The 20,373-nt window shown below is 41.2% G+C and overlaps 1 protein-coding gene across 2 annotated transcripts; it reads left to right on the top strand.

The window, feature by feature from the left end:
* Nucleotides 1-5,174: 5,174 nt before the first annotated feature.
* LOC123744704 (E3 ubiquitin-protein ligase RNF169) lies at nt 5,175-19,264 on the top strand. 2 transcript variants are annotated; one of them, XM_082956142.1, is made up of 6 exons: nt 5,175-6,003; nt 6,592-6,662; nt 7,148-7,237; nt 7,348-7,457; nt 7,699-7,801; nt 14,147-19,264. In XM_082956142.1, the coding sequence occupies exons 1-6, from the start codon at nt 5,616-5,618 to the stop codon at nt 15,368-15,370; spliced, it is 1,986 nt and encodes a 661-aa protein (XP_082812268.1). In that variant the 5' UTR covers nt 5,175-5,615; the 3' UTR covers nt 15,371-19,264. The 2 variants fall into 2 exon arrangements, with proteins under 2 accessions (XP_082812268.1, XP_045580274.1); XM_045724318.2 differs by lacking the exon at nt 7,148-7,237 and having other exon boundaries at nt 5,177-6,003.
* The last annotated feature ends 1,109 nt before the right edge of the window (nt 19,265-20,373 follow it).

Here is a 20,373-nt window from a genome sequence, read left to right as displayed (position 1 = left end):
TAGCATTCCCACCGAAAACTTCCGGTGAATTTACTAAATTACTCATGATAAACGTTGACAAAAAACATAATTATTTTAAGAATTATAGATACAGAACTCCTTTATGGAATCGCGGTGTCCGATTTTAAAATAGCTTTTCGGCGAAAGCACATTTTGCAATATTCTGAGTACATAGCCCGGCCATCACGGCTAGCTATTTTGACACCCACCAAGTTTGGCACTCACCAAACTCAGATTTACTATAAGAAAAATTGGATTACCTTTGCTGTTCTTCGTCAGAATGCACTCCCAGGACTTCTACTTCAACAACAAATGTTGTTTTGGTTTGAAATAATCCATAGTTATATTGAAATAGCTCCGTTTTGTTCGTGCGTTCAGGTAACTATCCGAAGGGTGACGCGCCGGCGCATTTCGTGACAAAAAAAATCCAAATATTCCATTACCGTACTTCGAAGCATGTCAAACGCTGTTTCAAATACATTTTTATGCGATTTTTCTCATAAAATAGCGATAATATTCCAACCGGGAGACGTTGTATCCGTTCAAACAGTGAAAGAAAAAAATGGACTCGTCTCGTGCACACGCGCGCCAGTGTCATTGTCCTCACAAAAACCCCTGCTGTTTTTCGCCCAGAGACTGCAGAGCTATCATTCCACTTTCTGGCGCCTTCCTAGAGCCAGCGGAAGCCTTAGAAAACGTCACGTTACAGCAGAGATGCTGTATTTTCAATAGAGATGCCACAGAAGGCCAAGAAATGGTCAGACAGGGCACTTCCTGTATAGAATCTTCTCAGGTTTTGGCCTGCCATATGAGTTCTGTTATACTCACAGACACCATTCAAACAGTTTTACTAATTTACCAAATCTACTAATTATATGCATATTCTAGTTTCTGGGCAGGAGTAGTAACCAGATTAAATCGGGTACGTTTTTTATCCGGCCGTGAAAATACTGCCCCCTATCCCTAACAGGTTAAAACACTCTGTGGAAAATATTACATTGCTGCTGAGTTTTGAGTAATACTGGGTATGATGTGGTTGGGTACAGAGTAGAGAACAACTTGAGCTAAGCCTGAAGCTGAGGCAACAGTGCAATCCGATCTCTAAAACCTTGTTCATATTGGCAGTTGGAAGTGACTCAAATCCTATTTATTTGCATATCTGATTCAAATCTGTTCTTTTTCCTGCAGTCTGAACAGCCAAAAAGCACATGGAATCAGATATTTCAAGCCACATTTCAAACCACCTTAGGTGATTCCTGGCCATGTGATTTGTCTGAACGGTCAAATCTGATATTTGCCCTCAAGTGGTTTTTAGACTGTTATTCAGCAGACCTTGTTGCTTGCTAGCTACTCTGTTGACAGTTTGACAATAACATGTGGTAGCTAACTAGTTAGTTGACTGCTATGGCTCGCCAAAAAGGACTTGTGTTGAAAGTTGGATCATGTTATCCTTTGAGGCTTTATAAGTGTTCTTACCCTATGATTTTGAAAATTCAAAGCAATTGGGGAATGTCCATGGCAGGCATTGTTGTCAATTTAGCTTGTTACATAACTTCTGAGTGATAGTATGCACAAGCACCACCACCAATCAGCCTACAACCCTGCACCATGTCGTTACTATGACAACTAGCGTAGCCACACACATCCGATTTGTTCACTTGTGACTTGCTGTTTGGACAGTCAGTAGACCAAAACGGATTTGAAAAACCAGACTGATTTGAGCATTAAGGCCTGCAGTGTGAACTGCAGGCTTAAGTACTCTCATTGTGACTTGTGTTTGATTTGAGGTTGAGAGCACAACATCCACTACAGTTTTTAGTATTACAAGGAGGTGCAAAATATTAGTCTACCATATGTTTTGAGTTATGTAACTGATTGTTTTTCAAGTCACTTGCAAACTGGCAGTTTCCAATCAACAGTGATCATAACATTAATTAATTTCCAGGGCGGGGTGTCTTGGGGAAAATATGGGAAACTCTTGAAAAATAAATAAGTGAAAAAAGACTATGGCCAAGTTGGGTTTTACAAATAGCTTATATTATAGCAGTGAATAGGCGTGCGTCAACTCTAAGTCCAGGACAGTAGGCATTTGTACTATTGGTGCCCACAGTAAATGCATTGCCACTAGCCTACAGTCAGATTGCCTGCTCATTGAGCCCCACATTGGAGGTGTCATAATACCTTTAAAACCTAGTGGTCAAACAGGGAAATGGTTCCAATCGTTTTTCTACCATACATTTTTCCTATAGGGAATTTTAGAGTAGAGACACTTAAAATAAGGGTTGTGTTTTGTGTAGGCTTACCCTGGTGTATCTGAGAGTAAATACAGGCAAATAGAGGTGCCCTCTTCACGACTGTCTTGGTGTGTTTGGACCATGATAGCTCGTTGGTGATGTGGACACCAAGGAACTTGAAATTCTCGACCCACTCCACCACAGCCGGGTCAATGTTAATGGGGGTCTGTTCGGCCCACCTTTTCCTATAGTCCACGATCAGCTCCTTTGTCTTGCTCACATTGAGGGAGAGGTTGTTGTCCTGGCACCACACTGCCAGGTCTCTGACCTCCTCCCTGTAGACTGTCTTATCGTGGTCGGCGATCAGGCCTACCACTGTTGTGTCGTCAACAAACTTAATGATAGTATTGGAGTTGTGTTTGGCCACGCAGTTGTGGGTGAACAGGGAGGACAGGAGGGGACTAAGTATACACCCCTGAGGGAACCCAGTGTTGAGGATCAGCGTGGCAGACATGTTGTTGCCTACCCTTACCACCTGGGGGCGGCCTGTCAGGAAGTCCAGGATCCAGTTGCAGAAGGAGGTGTTTAGTCCCAGGGTCCTTAGCTTAGTGATGAGCTTTGTGGGCACTATGGTGTTGAACGCTGAGCTGTAGTCAACGAACAGTATTCTCACATAGGTGTTCCTTTTGTACAGGTGGGAAAGGGCAGTGTAGAGTACGATTGAGATTGTGTCATCTGTGGATCTGTTGAGGCGGTATGCGAATTGGAGTGTGTCTAGGGTATCCGGGAGGATGCTGTTCCCCCTCAGGAGACTGAAAAGATTTGGCATGGGTCCTCAGATCCTCAAAAAGTTCTGCAGCTGCACCATCAAGCGGATCCTGACCGGTTGCATCACCGCCTGGTATGGCAACTGCTCGCCATCTGACTGTAAGGCGCTACAGAGCGTATAGCCCAGTACATCACTGGGCCCAAGCTTCCTGCCATTCAGGGCCTACATAATAGGCGGTGTCAGAGGAAAGACCAAAAAATTCTCAGAGACTCCAGTCACCCAAGTCATAGACTGTTTTCTTTGCTACCGCACGGCAAGCAGTACCGAAGCGCCAAGTCTAGGACCAAATGGCTCCTCAACAGCTTCTACCCCCAAGCCATAAGACTGCTGAACAATTAATCGAATGGCCACCAAACTATTTATATTGACAACCCCCCCCCCCACCCCTCCATTTGTTTTGTACACTGCTGCTACTCGCTGTTTATTGTCTATGCATAGTCACTTCACCCCTACCGACATGTAGAAATGTCCTCGACAAACCTGCACCCCCGCAAATTGACTCGGTACCGGTACCCCCTGTATATAGCCTCATTATTGTTATTTTATTGTGTTACTTTTTATAATGTTTTACTTTCGTTTATTTGGCAAATATTTTCTTAACTCTTCTTGAACTGCAATGTTGGTTAAGGGCTTGTAAAGTAAGCATTTCACGGTAAGGTCTACACTTGTTGTATTCGGCGATTGTGACAAATAAAGTTTGATTTGATATTGATAAAAGTCACCTTGTCTAAGAGAGATTTACACAGTTATCAAAACGTCACACCAGGGTAAGCCTACACAAAACACAGTGCTTATTTTAAGTGTTACTAAAATCACCTATGGGAAAAATGAATGGTGGAAAAACGATTGGAACCATTTCCTTGGTTGACCGCTAGGTTTTATGGGTATTGTGACTCATACTGTGGTACTATATAGGATTTTTTTAGTACATGTGGTGTGCTGGGTAGGTGGCGCTGGCATTTCCTAAACTCGGTCCTCAGGACCCTAAGGGGTGCACATTTATTTTTTTGCCCTAACACTACACAGCTGATTCAAATGATCAAAGCTTGATGATTTGTTTATTATTTGAATCACCTGTGTAGCGCTAGGGCAAAAACCAAAATGAGCACCCATTGGGGTCCCGATGACCGAGTTTGGGAAATCCTGCCCTCGGGGCTTGGCTTATGCAGGCTATTCCAAGGCGCGAACTCTGCTAATCCGGTAAGATAAATCAAGCACACCCAATTTGTGTTCCTCTGCTGTCGTTGATGCATTGAGTGACTGGGGGGGATGGTTTTCAAACATAGAGATAGGGACAGAGACGGAACCCCACTCCCTCATTTTTGGGGGGTTAAATTACAGTCAATTAGGCACAGATAGGGCCCTACCTGTGAAGAGCAAAACGCCCATTTGTCTCCAAAGTGCCCTTTTCGGTGGTGGTATACAAAACATTTTCATCTATGCTTCAGAACCATAAGGCATATTTTGATTGTTGACCAATGACTAATCATCGCACCTTGTTTAATTTCCTCCAGTTTTGCCTGGCAAAAACAAGCAGGCCTACGTTATCATCCAAATAAAATACCATTTAGAAATCTACTACTCATTCATAGCCAGAAAAATAGGCTACCTGAGGTATTTGATTGACAATTTTCATATTTCAGATAGGCCTAGTTTGGGTGGCTACTGGCAATATGCCTAAAGGTGAGCGGCTGTAAAAATCGCACTACCTTCAATATTATGCGATGAAGATGTAACATTCTGGCAAATGTATTACGTTATTTGTGAGAAAGAACAGGGTTTACAGGCTGGCAGCCTGAACTAGCACTCTGCAGGCAGGCATTAAGAACATCCTCTCCATCCAATCCGGCAACCTCTGCTATAAGTAGTCTGTGTGATTTTGCTTGCTCTGGACTCCAGAGAAGTGACATGATATATCTCTACTTGAGATTGGCTGCTAACATGAATGACTTTCAGCTCCAAATGCAGGTCTAAAACGCAGTTTATTTCTGTAGCCTATCTTGCGTTTTGAACATGCATCACTGTTTATGGCGGTAATGACATTTGGGAAGCAATTGTGTGCGCATGTTCGCATTTGCTGACGCGCGTGCATGCACGTTTTTTGCTACTCGCTTTTGAGGGTCGCTGGTCAAAAGTTTGAATACATGATAGTGGTAACATTTGGGTTGGATATAGTAGTGGTAGGCTACAGTATTTATTGCAATCTTCAATTTAACTGGAATTGTGTTGGTCATTGTTAGTAAGTGCATAATTTATTCCAGTTCAAACTAGTTTAGCAAAATACTTTACTCATCATATTGTGCTGCTTTCCCCTTTTATTGTAATAATTGCTTAACAAGTTACTAATCGCGGTAGTGGGACATTTTTTTTGGGGGGGGTGCCCTTTTTTTTTTTTTTTTTTAGCACAAAAGGTAGACCAGACCCAGCTGATATTACGCTGGTATCTATAGAACCACCCCCTTACGAAGATCGGAACTGACAATGGTTTTCAATGGTAAACGGCCTGAGTAATTTATCTTCATTTATCAACCATCTTTGGTAGGGAGAGACCAATGAAAATGGCGGCGACAGGGTCTGCCAGATCCACTAGTGGATTAGGGCAAAAATGCAAAGCCAGGCCCGCCGATATGCTGAACACTCGGACACATTCACAGCTGCTGACCCTGGACGAGGCAAGGTGTCCGGTTTGTTCGGAGATTTTATTGGAGCCCGTAACTATGCCATGTAGCCACTCGGTGTGTCTGCACTGTTTCAAGCGGACTGTGGAATTTACCAGTTTGTGCTGTCCTCTTTGCCGGCTGCGAGTATCCAGCTGGGCCCGTAAACAGTCCCGGGAGAAAAGCCTAGTGAACATTGAACTTTGGGAAATTGTTCGAAAGAGTTATCCACAACGATGCAAGAGGAGAATGGAGCAGAGAGACCGTGAGACTAGTGGAGAAGGTACGCTTTTTTGACAACAATTCCGTTTTAGGCTGTTCTGTAGGGTACATACATTTGTGTATGTTGTAAGGATTTTGTCCAGTGTATTTAATTTGTTTCCTTTTATAGGCTACCTGCCATTATGATCACGAACACAAAGTAGGAAAGCATGTTGGCTTTTTTATTCGCGGCATAAAAAACATTTTATCGCGGCAAACATTGCAACTGACAGTGGTTAACAATTGTGTTACTTTGTTTTACAATGATATAATTAGGAATTAGAACGTTTTCTCGTACATTGTAACACATTCTATTCAACTCGGGTCTATGCGTTCTTCCGTACGCGCCTTGGATGGTCATTCCATAGAACCAATAGGCTGTTGTACAGACAGACAAGGCTGGACCAGTCAGTTCTGATATACTATTCTAAGCATAGAAAGTTTGGCTGTGACTTGCCTAGACTTGGGGCTGGGGTGTTTTTCAATGTAATATGTTACGGAATTTTGTGAGTACCTGTTCTATCCGGTGGTCCCCAAACCTTTTTGACCCAGCTCTTGTTTTGAGAAAATTTGAGTGATTTTGATCATTTAAATGTTTTATTTTTCTCAGAAATGTTCAGCTCGCCTGCTCACGTATCCAAATCTGGAGAGATCCGACTGGAGTATGGAAAGCAAGTAAAGGTAATATTGTAATATGGATTATTATAAACTGGGTGGTTTGAGCCTTGAATGTGGTATATCATACCATATACCATGGGTATGACAACATTTATTTTGAACTGCTCCAATTACGATGGTAACCAGTTTATAATAGCAATAATTCACCTGGGGGGGGTGTCCTAGCTCTCCACATTGGGTCGTGCCTAAGAACAGCCCTTAGCCATTGTATATTGGCCATATACCACACCCCCAGGCCTTATTTCTTTTTAACATAGTTATTTACAGAAGTGTTGTTGTACAATGCCCCTAAATCCCTCAAAAGGAGAACTATGTGTTTGAGACTTAAATTAGAGAACATTTTAATACATTGATATCATCTTATTCCTATTCTCAAATTCCATTGTTGTAGATGGGCACACAACACATTGATTTCAAACAACCACAGGTCATGTGAATGATCCCTTGGGTTCAGTTACTATCAGTAAGAAGGAATTTTTATTTTTGAGTTACCAATGAATGAAGAGAAAGAGGGGAGGAGGAAAGTCCTCCACAACAGAAAAGAGGAATGTGGAACACTCAAGCACTTTCAAGATCCTGTTAGTTTTATCTTGTAACAATCATATGAATAGATTGCTCCGATTGGTATGCCAACACATTGATGAATAAGTGTAAACATGATGCTGAGATGTACAGCTTTTTCTTCCAGTTCTATGGGTTGCTGTCAGACTCGGAGAATGAAGAACCCGTTGGGAAGAGAACCAGAAATGTGTCTGCATTTGTTAGAAGAACAAAGACCTCGGCAGACTTCACAAGAGAGTACTGAAATCCCCTTGCTTCTATTATCAATGTTTGTTTTGTTTTTTACATTGAAGGCTGCTTGTAACTGTAATAATGTCCTCATTATTACAGTTGAATAATCATGTTGCTCACATTTACTTAACGCTGCAGTATTGATTCTTTGCACACATAAATTTCCAAAGCCATTGAACGATTGATGTTACATTGAATGTTTTTTCTACTTTAATTCAGTTATTTACGTAGTCCACTTTTCCCTCAGTGGTCTACAGACCAATGTGGTGCAGAGAAGCCAGAGCTGTACCGATACAGAGGAGGGAAGGCGAAAAATGAGGGTGTCTACTCATCTTCCTGGACTGGACAAGGTATAAAGCTGGGCTTTTAAAGGAAGATTTTATTCCCTAAAATGGTCAGTTGTTTATTTCTGAAATGCTTAAAAAGGTCCCGAACAGTCATTCTGATTCCCATGTAAAATAGTCTTTTGAGTGACTAAAATACTGTATCACTCATATTTTGGGATAATAGAAATGCTAAAAATTGTAGACATTCTTTTCTATCATGGCTAATTTCTCTCTCATGGCTTACTACCGGGGAGTTTGAAAAGAGGCTGAGTGGGCTGGGAGTTTATATTCATGAGCTCATCTTGACTGACAGCTCTTTGAAACGCCTACTTCAAGAAACTTCGATGCAAACAACATTGAAATTGGCATGTCTTTTCTGATGCGGTTCGCAGCAGCACAAACCAATGTGTTGACATGACAACTGTCAGTTTTGAACGACCCCCCCACCCCTTTGTTCCATGCTGGCTGAAGAGCTAGCTTGCCAGTAACTAGCGAACACCAGACACAGATGAAAGGGGAGACCTAAGTATCTTTGCTATATATGAATAGTGTAAACTTTTAATGATATTTGCTGACACCCTACAGTCAAATTTTGGCACCAGTAGAGTAGCTATCTAGCTGTAGTGCCTTCAGAAAGTATTCACACTCCTCAACTTTTTCAACATTTTGTGTTACAGCCTGAATTTAAAATGTATTAAATTGAGATTTTGTGTCACTGGCCTAAAGTGCATTACGGAAGTATTCAGACACCAACTTTTTCCACATTTTGTTACGTTACAGCCTTATTCTAAAATTGATTAATGTTTTTCCTTATCAATCTGCACAGAACACCCCATAATGAGAAAGCGAAAAATAGGTTTTTAGAAATTGTAGCAAATTTATGAAAATAAAAAAAACAATACCTTATTTACAAAAGTATTCAGACCCTTTGCTATGAGACTCGCAATTTAGCTCAGGTTCATCCTGTTTCCATTGATCATCATTGAGATGTTTCTACAACTTGGAGTCCATCTGTGGTAAATTCAATTGATTGGACGTGATTTGGAAATGCACACGCCTGTCTCTATAAGGTCCCACAGTTGACCGTGCATGTCAGAGCAAAAACCAAGCTATGAGGTCAAAGGAATTGTCCATAGAGCTCCCAGACAGGATTGTGGGGAGCCACAGATCTGGGGAAGGGTACCAAAACATATGAATTATTGAAGGTCCCAAAGAACAGTGTGGCCTCCGAGCCTGCCGCCCGGCCAAAATGAGTAATCAGGGGAGAAGGGCCTTGGTCAGGAAGGTTACCAAGAACCCGATGGTCACTCTGACAGAGCTCCAGAGTTCCTGTGTGGAAATGGGAGAACCTTCCAGAAGGACAACCATCTCTGCAGCACTCCACCAATCAGGCCTTTATGGTAGAGTGGCCAGATGGGGGGGTAGGTAGGTACCTGGCACCATCCCTATGGTGAAGCATGCTGTGGGGATGTTTTTCAGCGGCAGGGACAGGGAGACTAGTCAGGATCAAGGGAAAGACGACTGGAGCGAAGTACAGAGAGATCCTTGATGAAAACCTGCTCCAGAGTACTCGGGACCTCAGACTTGGGTGACGGTTCACCTTCCAACAGCACAACGACCCTAAGCACACAGCCAAGACAATGCAGGAGGGGCTTCGGGACAAGTGTCTGAATGTCCTTCAGTGACCCAGCCAGAGCCTGGACTTGAACCCAATCTAACATATCTGGAGAGACATGAAAATAGCTGTGCAGCAACGCTCCCCATCCAACCTGACCGAGCTTGAGAGGATCTGCAGAGATGGGAGAAACTCCCCAAATACAGGTGTTCCAAGCTTGTAGCGTCATACCCAAGAAGACTGTATGTAATCACTTCCAAAGGTTCTTCAACAAAGTACTGAGTAAAGGGTCTGAATACTTATGTAAATATGATATTTCAGTTTTTTTAATGAATTTGCAAAAATGTCTAAACATGTTTTTGCTTTGTCATTATGGGGTATTGTGTGTAGATTGAATGAGGGGGATTAAAAAATAAATAAATTCAGAATAAGGCCGTAACAAAATGTGGAAAACGTCAAGGGGTCTGAATACTTTCCAAATGCACATTTGCACCCTATAATTTCAAAGTAGAATGATGTTTTTTGACATTTTTACAAATTAATTAAATGAAAAGCTGAATTGTCTTGAGTCATCGTTATCTCATGCATAAAATGTTCAGGAGTAAACATTTGCTTAACAAATCAAATCTTGTCACATTTCGCCAAATACAACAGGTGTAGTAGAACTTACCATGAAATTGTTTCTTACAGGCCCTTAACCAACAGTGCAGTTTAAGAAAATAGACTTAAGAGATTTACTAAATAAAGTAAAAAATGATTATATAAAAACATCTGAAAAGTAACTCCATTTGTTCAGCTGTCTTATGGCTTGGGTGTAGAAGCTGTTAAGGAGCCTATTGAAGCTAGACTTGGTGCTCTGGTACCGCTTGCCCTGTGGTAGCAGAGAAAAGTCTGTGACTTGGGTGACTGGAGCTTTTTTGGGCCTTCCTCTGACGTTGCCTAGTATATACACTACTGTTCAAAAGTTTGGGGTCACTTAGAAATGTCCTCTACCTTCTAGGCATAGTTGCAAAGAAAAAGCCATATCTCAGACTGGCCAATAAAGAAAAGATTAAGTTGGGCAAAAGAACACACTGGACAGAGGAACTCTGCATAGAAGGCTAGCATCCCGGAGTTGCCTCTTTACTGTTGACGTTGATACTGGTGTTTTGCGGGTACTATTTAATGAAGCTGCCAGTGAAGGACTTGGGAGGCGTCTGTTTCTCAAACTAGACACTCTAATGTACTTGTCCTCTTGCTCAGTTGTGCACCGGGGCCTCCCACTCTTTCTATTCTGGTTAGAGACAGTTTGCACTGTTCTGTGAAGGGAGTAGTACACAGCGTTGTTCGAGATCTTCAGTTTCTTGGCAATTTCTCGCATGGAATAGCCTTAATTTCTCAGAACAAGAATAGACTGACGAGTTTCAGAAGAAGGTATTTGTTTCTGGCCATTTTTAGCCTGTAATCGAACCCACAAATGCTGATGCTCCAGATACTCAACTAGTCTAAAGAAGGCCAGTTTTATTGCTTCTTTAATCAACCCAACAGTTTTCAGCTGTGCTAACATAATATCAAAAGGGTTTTCTAATGATTTATTAGCCTTTTAAAATGATAAACTTGGATTAACTAACACAACATGCCATTGGAACACAGGAGTCATGGTTGCTGATAATGGGCCTCTGTACGCCTATGTAGAGATTCTATAACAAATCAGCCGTTTCCAGCTACAATAGTCATTTACAACATTAGCAATCTCTACACTGTATTTCTGATCAATTTGATGTTATTTTAATGGACAAAACAATAGCTTTTCTTTCAAAAACAAGGACATTTCTAAGTGACCCCAAACTTTTGAACGGTAGTGTAGGTCCTGGATGGCAGAAAGCTTGGCCCTAGTGATGTACAGGGCTATACGCACTACCCTCTGTAGTGCCTTACGGTCAGATGCCAAGCAGTTGCCATACCAGGTGGTGATGCAACCGGTCAGGATACTCTTGATGGTGCAGAACTTTTTGAGGATCTGGAGACCCAAGCCAAAAAGAATTCAGTCTCTTGAGGGGGAAAAGGCGTCGTCGTGCCCTCTTCACAACTTTCTTCTTGTGTTTGGACCATGATAGTTTGTTGGTGATGTGGACATCAAGGAACTTAAAACTCTCGACCCACTCCACTACAGCTCCGTCGATGTGAATTGTGGCGTGTTCAGCCCCCCTTTTCCTGTAGTCCATGATCATCTCCTTTGTCTTGCTCACATTGAGGGAGGTTGTTGTCCTGGCACCACACTGCCAGGTCTCTGACTTCCTCCCTACAGGCTGTCTCATTGTTCTTGGTGATCAGGCCTACCACCGTTGTGTTGTCAGCAAACTTAATGATGGTGTTGGAGTCGTGCTTGGCCATGCAGTCGTGGGTGAATAGGGAGTACAGGAGGGGATTAAGCATGCACCCCTGAGGGAACCCCATGTTGAGGGTCAGTGTGGCAGATGTGTTATTGCATACCCTCACCACCTGGGGGCAGCCTGTCAGGAAGTCCAGGATCCAGTTGCAGAGGGAGGTGTTTAGTTCCAGGGTCCTTAATTTAGTGATGAGCTTTGTGGGCACTATGGTGTTGAACGCTGAGCTGTAGTCAATGAACAGCATTCTCACAAGTCACCTACGTTGCAATCAACTTGCAATAATAGTGTTTAACACTGAGTTTTGAATGACTACCTCATGTCTGTACCCCACACACATACCATTTTCTGTAAGGTCCCTCAGTCACGCAGTGAATTTCAAACACAGATTCAACCACAACGACCAGGGAGGTTTTCCAATGCCTTGCAAAGAAGGGCACCTATTGGTAGAAAAGAAAGCAGTTGCCGGAGAGAAAGGAAACCGCTCAGAGATTTAACCATAAGGCCAATGGTGACCTTTAAAACAATTAATTTAATGGCTGTGATAGGAGAGAATTGAGGACGGATGAACAACATTGTAGTTACTCCACAATACTAACCTAAATGAGAGTGAAAAGAAGTAAGCCTGTACAGAATAAAAATATTCCAAAACATGCATCCTGTTTGCAATAAGGCACTAAAGTAAAAGTGCTACAAATGTGGCAAAGAAATGAACATTATGTCCTGAATACAAAGCATTATGTTTGGGGCAAATCCAAAACAACACATGACTTCATATTTTCAAGTATGGGGGTGGCTGCATCATGTTACGGGTATGCTTATCATCGTCAAGGAGTAGGGCGTTTTTAGGATAAAAAGAAATGGAATAGAGCTAAGCACAGACAAAATCTTAGAGGAAAACCTGGTTGTCTGCTTTCCAACAATAACCTAAAACACAAGGCCAAATATACACTGGGAGTTGCTTACCACTACGTTCCTGAGTGGCTTTGTTACATTTTTACTTAAATAGGCTTGAAAACCTATGGCAAGACTTGAAAATGGCTGTCTAGCAATGATCAACAACCATTTTGAATAATTTAAAAAGAATGTGCTAATATTGTACAATCCAGGTGTGCAAAGCTCTTAGACTTACCCAGAAAGACTCACAGCTGTAATTTGCAAAAATGTCTAAAAACGTGTTCACTTTGTCATTATGGGTTATAGTATGTAGATGGGTAAGACATTTTGAATTCGGGCTGTAGCACAACAAAATGTGGAGTAAGTCCAGGGGTAAGAATACTTTCTGAAGGCACTGTATACAAACCACGCACCTCCGCAAACTTGCCTTCTCCGCTGTTGGTTACAAGACGGTACTTATTTAAATTAGATAAGAGAATATCATAGTTAGGGTGATGTCCAATGTTTCCTCTAAGCTGTGTGTGAGCACAGGACTGCAGGGCAGAAGAAATGCCAGGCCGCGCAGAGGGGCAAGAAATTGAACTTCCCTAAATTCACCCCATTAGTTTGCAATCTATAGATCAATGTTTTTTTCTGTGATCAACATTATCAGTCCCTTTTCAATGCAACAAACCAAATCTAACTTTCCAAAGATTGAGTCTGTGATTTTGTTGTGGGCATAGCCAGAGCGCAATGCAGTACAATTAGCTCGGGTAGCCTGTGAGGGGTCTTTCAATAACCTGCCAGTGAATGAATGCGCTTTTCAGATCAGAGCTGCGCATGTTAACATTTATTGATATTGTTTGCTAGTTAGTGAGTTATTAGCCCAGTTATAGGTCTGTATAGGTCAGCAATGGGGAGTTACTGCTTCCTACAAGAGCACAGAACTTGTAGGCTACATTTTAAGCTGTCTTTAAAAAGGGGCAGTGTTGTATTTTGAGACTGGCTTGAATATGCAAATAAGCCAGTAGGCAGAGGGGTAGCCTACATTGTCTAATTCTCTGTATGGTAATAATAATACATTTTATTTTGTAAAGTGATTTCTTGCATCATACAATGCAATTTACACTCACCTATTTGGCCCATGGTGTCAGACCAAGTAGAAAATCATACATTTATGTCAATCCCTTCATAATGTTAAAATGTTTTTAAAAGTCTTATGAAATGTAGGCCTGTAATTTGCTCAGTGCCTCAAAAACTTTGAGGGAACATTGGTGATGTCACCCTATCCATTTAATAATCCTGTCTCCTTGAATCTAAGTGTTTGACATGGGATGGGACCAGTAACTTTATGATCAAACTTGATCAATGTAGAAGCAACAGTGCTTTGGTCATCATACTTTGATCTGGTTTCATCAAAATCATCCAATTTCATGAAAAATATGATTTTGACTTCATGACCTTTAAAGCATTGCTCTTCCTTTTTTTTGTTGGTTTGTTGTCTCTGTACAGGCAAGTATTGCTCTCAGCTACAATGCAGGAATCCTTCTGTCCTCTGAGAACAGCCGATCTCTTTCGGCACCCATAATTGTCCAAGACAAGAGGCATAGCTGGCGAGGCGTCGTCATGGCTTCATCAACACCTTTTATGGTTCCCCAGTCGAAACAGGAGAGGTCCATTAGCCCTGAGAGCAATGACAGTATCTCTGAGGAGCTGAATCACTTCAAGCCAATAGTGTGCTCGCCGTGCACCCCACCAAAGCGACTACCTGACGGGCGAGTGATGGAACCCACAATTGTGAAGTCCACCCCCCGGAACTTATTCCGCAGCCTGGAGAGGCCCACCAGCTATGAAGCCAGCCCTACTATCCTCCAGAAATGGAAGCAGATAGAGGTGGACCGTCAGTCTGTCAAAGTGACCTCGAAGGGCACCGTGACCAGCCCCATAAACGAGGACCTTGTTTTCAAACCAAGCCCCATAGAGAAGAACGGCAAGCCCTGTAGCTGCGCTCTAGCAGCAAATAAGGGAAAAGAACACTTGGGTAGGTGTGCCAAGACTGATTCCTTTGGGGAAGACACTGAAATAACCTGTATACATAATAAACAAAGACTGATATTTTACCAGGCCATTGGAGAGACAGCCCTCCATCAAAAACAATTCAAGTTTCATACTCCATTTGTACCTTTAAACAGTGAGGAGACTGTAACAGAGTGTGGGGTTTCTTCAGAGTCTGTGGTGATACCTGTATCACATTGTGGACCAACTTCAATTAATCAAAATCCAACCTCAGTCCCACACAATATTAATGCCAGTGTTAGGGGTTGCAATCTTAAATCAAAGGACTCACAGGATCAGAGAAAATATTTGGACAATAAAAACTGTGCCCAGAACAAACCTACCTCAAGGAGGGGCAAGAAGAGGAGCCAGAAGACCAAACACCTGGAAGAGACAGAGTCTGGACTCAAGAGGCCAAGATCCCAGAGCCAAAATGGTTTCAATATAGAGTGTGCACAGGCTGACCTGTATTTTCAACAGGTACAGCAAGAGAGCGAGGATAGAGAGCTAGCGTTGAATCTTCAAAGACAGTTTGACAGGGAACAGCAACAAGTAGACAAGCAAAAGACCACTTTTGACAACTACTTTCTCCGGTCCTGCAGTGAAAACAGAATCGAATGCAATCCACGTAGATCAGGAAGAATTTCCAAAAGGAATGAGCACTTTTATTGCAATTATTAAATGGTTATTCTTGTGCTTTTTTTTTTTAAATAAATAAATCAGCCAACTTCTTGCATACAAGAACTATACTATTTTTGTTGACCATGTTCCAAATTCAGTGCTTTTAAAGATTAACTTAGATTTAGTTTCTACGAACATGATTTTGCTGAACATGATTATTTTCTTCTCGTTTGCAGTTACTCGTGAAAAAATGTAAAAACACTACATCATATATTTCTGCAGTTAATGCACTGAGAAAAAACGTAATGATTTACGGCATGAGGTTGTGTTGATTCATACTGTGCAGACACTTGAAAATCTTTGTGTTCAGGGTCATGTTTGATTCTAGCTCAGCCAAGGATGTGGACACACGATCTAGCACTATTACTTTGTCAGACCCTTCATTCAGATTCCCATGAACCCAGAAGAGTAACATCCTATTGATTATTGATCCACATGTTCCTTTCTGCACCAACGATGCACTTAGCACCTCTATGTGATGTTTTGGGAAACACTTGTAACATCTTTGTGCATTAGGAATGATGGATTGTTAAAACACTCGTAAAATGTAAGTTCCATTACAGTGAAACCTTGCCCAGTTTATGTCCTTGGCTCAGCTAAAATATTTTGCACAGTGTCCATTGGCACCTCAATCGCTCTAAATCTCATTGCCTTTTGTAGCAGAACTTATTTGACATCATTTGGTATTATTTTTAGTTGAAGGTATATTCAGCGATGTGGTTTTACCATGAACAGCTGGACGTCTTGCGACACAGAGTTGCACAGATTATCAAATTTAAGTCATATTGATTTGTTTCTGTCAATGTTAGACAGTATTTGCCAGAGTAGTGGTTAACATTGCAGAAATCCCATCAATAAGATTTAACGATCTGACAATCTGGGCAGAAAAACTGCAATGCAGGCAGCCTGAAACGTGTGGGTGTTGAGGTGTACAGCCGCTCACACTCTTCGGTTGCACTGCAGCTCCTGGTCATGTCAGATTGTTGAGTTAGATCAGTGTGGACAGGTTAAATATATGCAATATGTGTAAACTCTGCTGAGAACTATTACAATAATATTGGAAAGGGGTACAATAATGTTTTTCGGAGGATGATTTTTCTGATCGAATTCAATACCGGTATGTATTTTCTGTCAATCGTATGCCCACACTTCTACCTCAACACTCACTGTTGCGTTGTTGCATTTCTCTCAAATGATTTATGCCCTCTTATTGACTACTACAAACTAAAATGGCTCTATGCATGTTCATGGTACAACTTTACAAAGCTGTAGCACTGCCAAAGCTTATAGTTTTGATGTATATTAATTATAAGTTATAATATGGTGGTAATTAGGACAACTGTTTTATGCATTATTTCTATTGGAGAATCCACATTAATATATTTCATCAGCATTGTTATTTTTCTAATCTTTGAGTTGTAGTTACTATATTGTTTGAGACGCTTATTCAAAGGGCTATTATATTTTATTTGAGAAATGTCTTTCCATATTCTATTTGATTCTTGTTTTTCTGAAGATGTATATTTTTCCAATGGCATACGCCAAAATATTAGCTTTAATATCCATTACTACTTAAAACATTTAAGTATAAGATATTGCAATATTAATATGCACATTATGTACACATACTTGTATACTTTTTTATACATACAGTTTAAATAATCAGATGCATATTTTAGTATTGGAGGGGAAGTTAGTGCCAAATGGAAATAGGTTAGTGCAAAATGGCTGATTTGCAGTTTTTTGTTTACTTTCCTGATTTAAAGATTAGGTTATTGATTCTTTATAGTAATCAGAATGTACCACTTGTATAGCCTACATGATTCATTGACAGCGCTGTACTTTGAAGGAAACCACTTGTTCTGATCATGTCCATTCACATTCTGAAGGAACTGTGAAACACAACCCATTCAAAGGCAACGGAGACCTGAAAGACGTTTCTTTTCATTCAAGCTCGTCTCGTTTTTAACTTTCACTTTAAGTATGTAAAGAGGTTGGCACATACAGTTGAAGTTGGAAGTTTTTACATACACCTTAGCCAAATACATTAACTCAGTTGTTCACAATTCCTGACATTTAATCCTAGTAAAAATTCCCTGTCTTAGGTCAGTTAGGATCACCACTTTATTTTAAGAATGTGAAATGTCAGAATAATAGTAGAATGATTTATTTCATCTTTTATTTATTTCATCACATTCCCAGTGGGTCAGAAGTTTACATACCAATTGAGTGTATTTAGTAGCATTGCCTTTAAATTATTTAACATAGGTCAAATGTTTTGGGTAGCCTTCCACAAGCTTCCCACAATAAGGCGGGTGAATTTTGGCCCATTCCTCCTGACAGAGCTGGTGTAACTGAGTCAGGTTTGTAGGCCTCCTTGCTCACACACGCTTTTTCAGTTCTGTCCACAAATGTTCTATAGGATTGAGGTCAGGGCTTTGTGATGGCCACTCCAATACCTTGACTTTGTTGTCCTTAAGCCATTTTGCCACAACTTTGGAAGTATGCTTGGGGTCATTGTCCATTTGGAAGACCCATTTGTGACCAAGCTTTAACTTCCTGAGTGATGTCTTGAGAATGTTGCTTCAATATAGCCACAAAATAGATGGCATTATGAGAAAGGAAAATTGTGAAGTGCACCGGTCCCTCCTGCAGCAAAGCACCCCCACAACATGATGCTGCCACCCCTGCGCTTCACGGTTGGGATGGTGTTCTTCGGCTTGCAAGTCTCCCCCTTTTTCCTCCAAACATAACGATGGTCATTATGGCCAAACAGTTCTATTTTTGTTTCATCTGACCAGAGGACATTTCTCCAAAAAGTTTGATCTTTGTCCCCATGTGCAGTTGCAAACCGTAGTCTGGCTTTTTTATGGCGGTTTTGAGCATTGAGCAGTGGCATCTTCCTTGCTGAGCTGCCCTTCAGGTTATGTCGATATAGGGCTCGTTTTACTGTGGATATAGATACTTTTGTACCTGTTTCCTCTAACATCTTCACAAGGTCCTTTGCTGTTGTTCTGGGATTGATTTGCACTTTTCGCTCCAAAGTACGTTCATCTCTAGGAGACAATGCGTCTCCTACCTGAGCGGTATGACGGCTGCGTGGTCCCATGGTGTTTATACTTGCGTACTATTGTTTGTACTGATGAACGTGGTACCTTCAGGCGTTTGGAAATTGCTCCCAAGGATAAACTAAACTTGTGGAGGTCTACAATATTTTTTTCTGAGGTCTTGGCTGATATCTTTTGTTTTTCCCATGATGTCAAGCAAAGGGGGTAGGCCTTGAAATATATCCACAGGTACACCTCCAATTGACTCAAATGATGTCAATTAGCCTATCAGAAGATTCTAAAGCCATGAAATCATTTTCTAGAATTTCCCAAGCTGTTTAAAGGCACAGTCAACTTAGTGTATGTAAACTTCTGACCCACTGGAATTGTAACACAGTGAATTATAAGTGAAGTAATCTGTCTGTAAACAATTGTTGGAAAAATGACTTGTGTCCTGCACATTGACTTGCCAAAACTATAGTTTGTTAACAAGAAATTTGTAGAGTGGTTGAAAAACGAGTTTTAATGACTCCAACCCTAAGTATATGTAAACGTCCGGCTTCAACTGTATGTTATTCTTTCAGTTTTTTTCTCCAGTATCTGGTATTGAAATGTGAAATGTTTGAATGCTGAATGGATTTCCAAGACATTGATTTGACCACTCAACACAATGACAGGAAAGATAATACATAATATAATATTACAGTCATTGGTTTGCATTGGAGGTCATACATAGAACTCCCAGAAATGTAAATAAACATTAGTTATTATATCTTCAAATCATTCATTTGAACATTCATTGGAACTTGAGTTTCTAGCTAAATTAAATAAATCTTACTATCTTTAAGCATCTATTTTTCTTCCTCAAGCTAATTTTCTTGTAACTAGTGCCATGCTTCTTTTTTTTGTTTTTTTGGGCACTTTGCTGGAAATACGATGTAATGTAATATCCACTAGCCTTGATGCAGGTATAAAACCCTAGGAAATGTTTTAATTGACAGAAGTTGTTTCCAATTAATCACTACAGTTGTGTATTCGGTGGGGATGATCACCTAAACCAAGGGAGGTGTTGCTCTGCAAATCTTAATTGCAGAACACCTAAGAGCAACTCCCTCCAAGTACATCTAAGGCACTGCATTTCAGTGCTAGAGGCATCACTACAGACCCTGGTTCAATTCCAGGCTGTATCACAACCGGACGTGATTGGGAGTCCCATAGGGCGGCGCACAATTGGCCCAGCGTCGTTAGGGTTTGGCCGGGGTAGACCGTCATTGTAAATAAGAATTTGGTCTTAACTGACTTGCCTAGTTAAATAAAGGTAAAAAAAAACATTGGGACCCACGGGCCATTACTACACCAACAATTATATGCCATAGAAAACAGTTAAAGGGTGACTGCACTTCCTGATTTGGCATTGCTTTTCATCAATACTCATTAAGGAATGCTACCGGGCATGACTGAAGGCAAATAAGAGTTGTCTTGGGGATGTGGTTTGATTTGGGTGTGTCTTTTCCATTCAATCGCATCAAACAAGGGCAGTATTGAGTACAGCGAGTTAAGCAAAGCTAGCTTTGCTAACAAAGTTTTGAAGTTGAGGACTTCTCCACTCATGACTGACTTGCCATCTCAAGATGGTCAGCTAATTCAGTTCTATGTGTAGGGTAAAGCCTGCACTGACATAGTGTTTAGTCAAGCTGACAGCACCTAGCTAGCATTGCCTGGTGATAACTAGCTGGCTATCATATCTGTAACAAAATCATATCTGTAACAAAATTATAAATGTAACAATTTCAAAGATTTTACTGAGTTACAGAACATATAAGGAAATCTGTCAATTGAAATTCATTCATTGGTCCCTGATCTATGGATTTCACATAACTGGGCAGGGGTGCAGCCATGGGCGGGCCTTGGAGGGCATAGGCCCGCCCACTTGGCAGCCAGGCCCACCCACTGGGG

The sequence above is a fragment of the Salmo salar genome, chromosome 09 (genome assembly GCF_965601325.2).
Source record: "Salmo salar chromosome 09, fSalSal1, whole genome shotgun sequence".
Taxonomy (NCBI): Eukaryota; Metazoa; Chordata; class Actinopteri; order Salmoniformes; family Salmonidae; genus Salmo; species Salmo salar.
The sequence above is the reverse complement of the archived record's forward strand: the minus strand, read 5'-3'. Positions and strand labels throughout refer to the sequence as shown.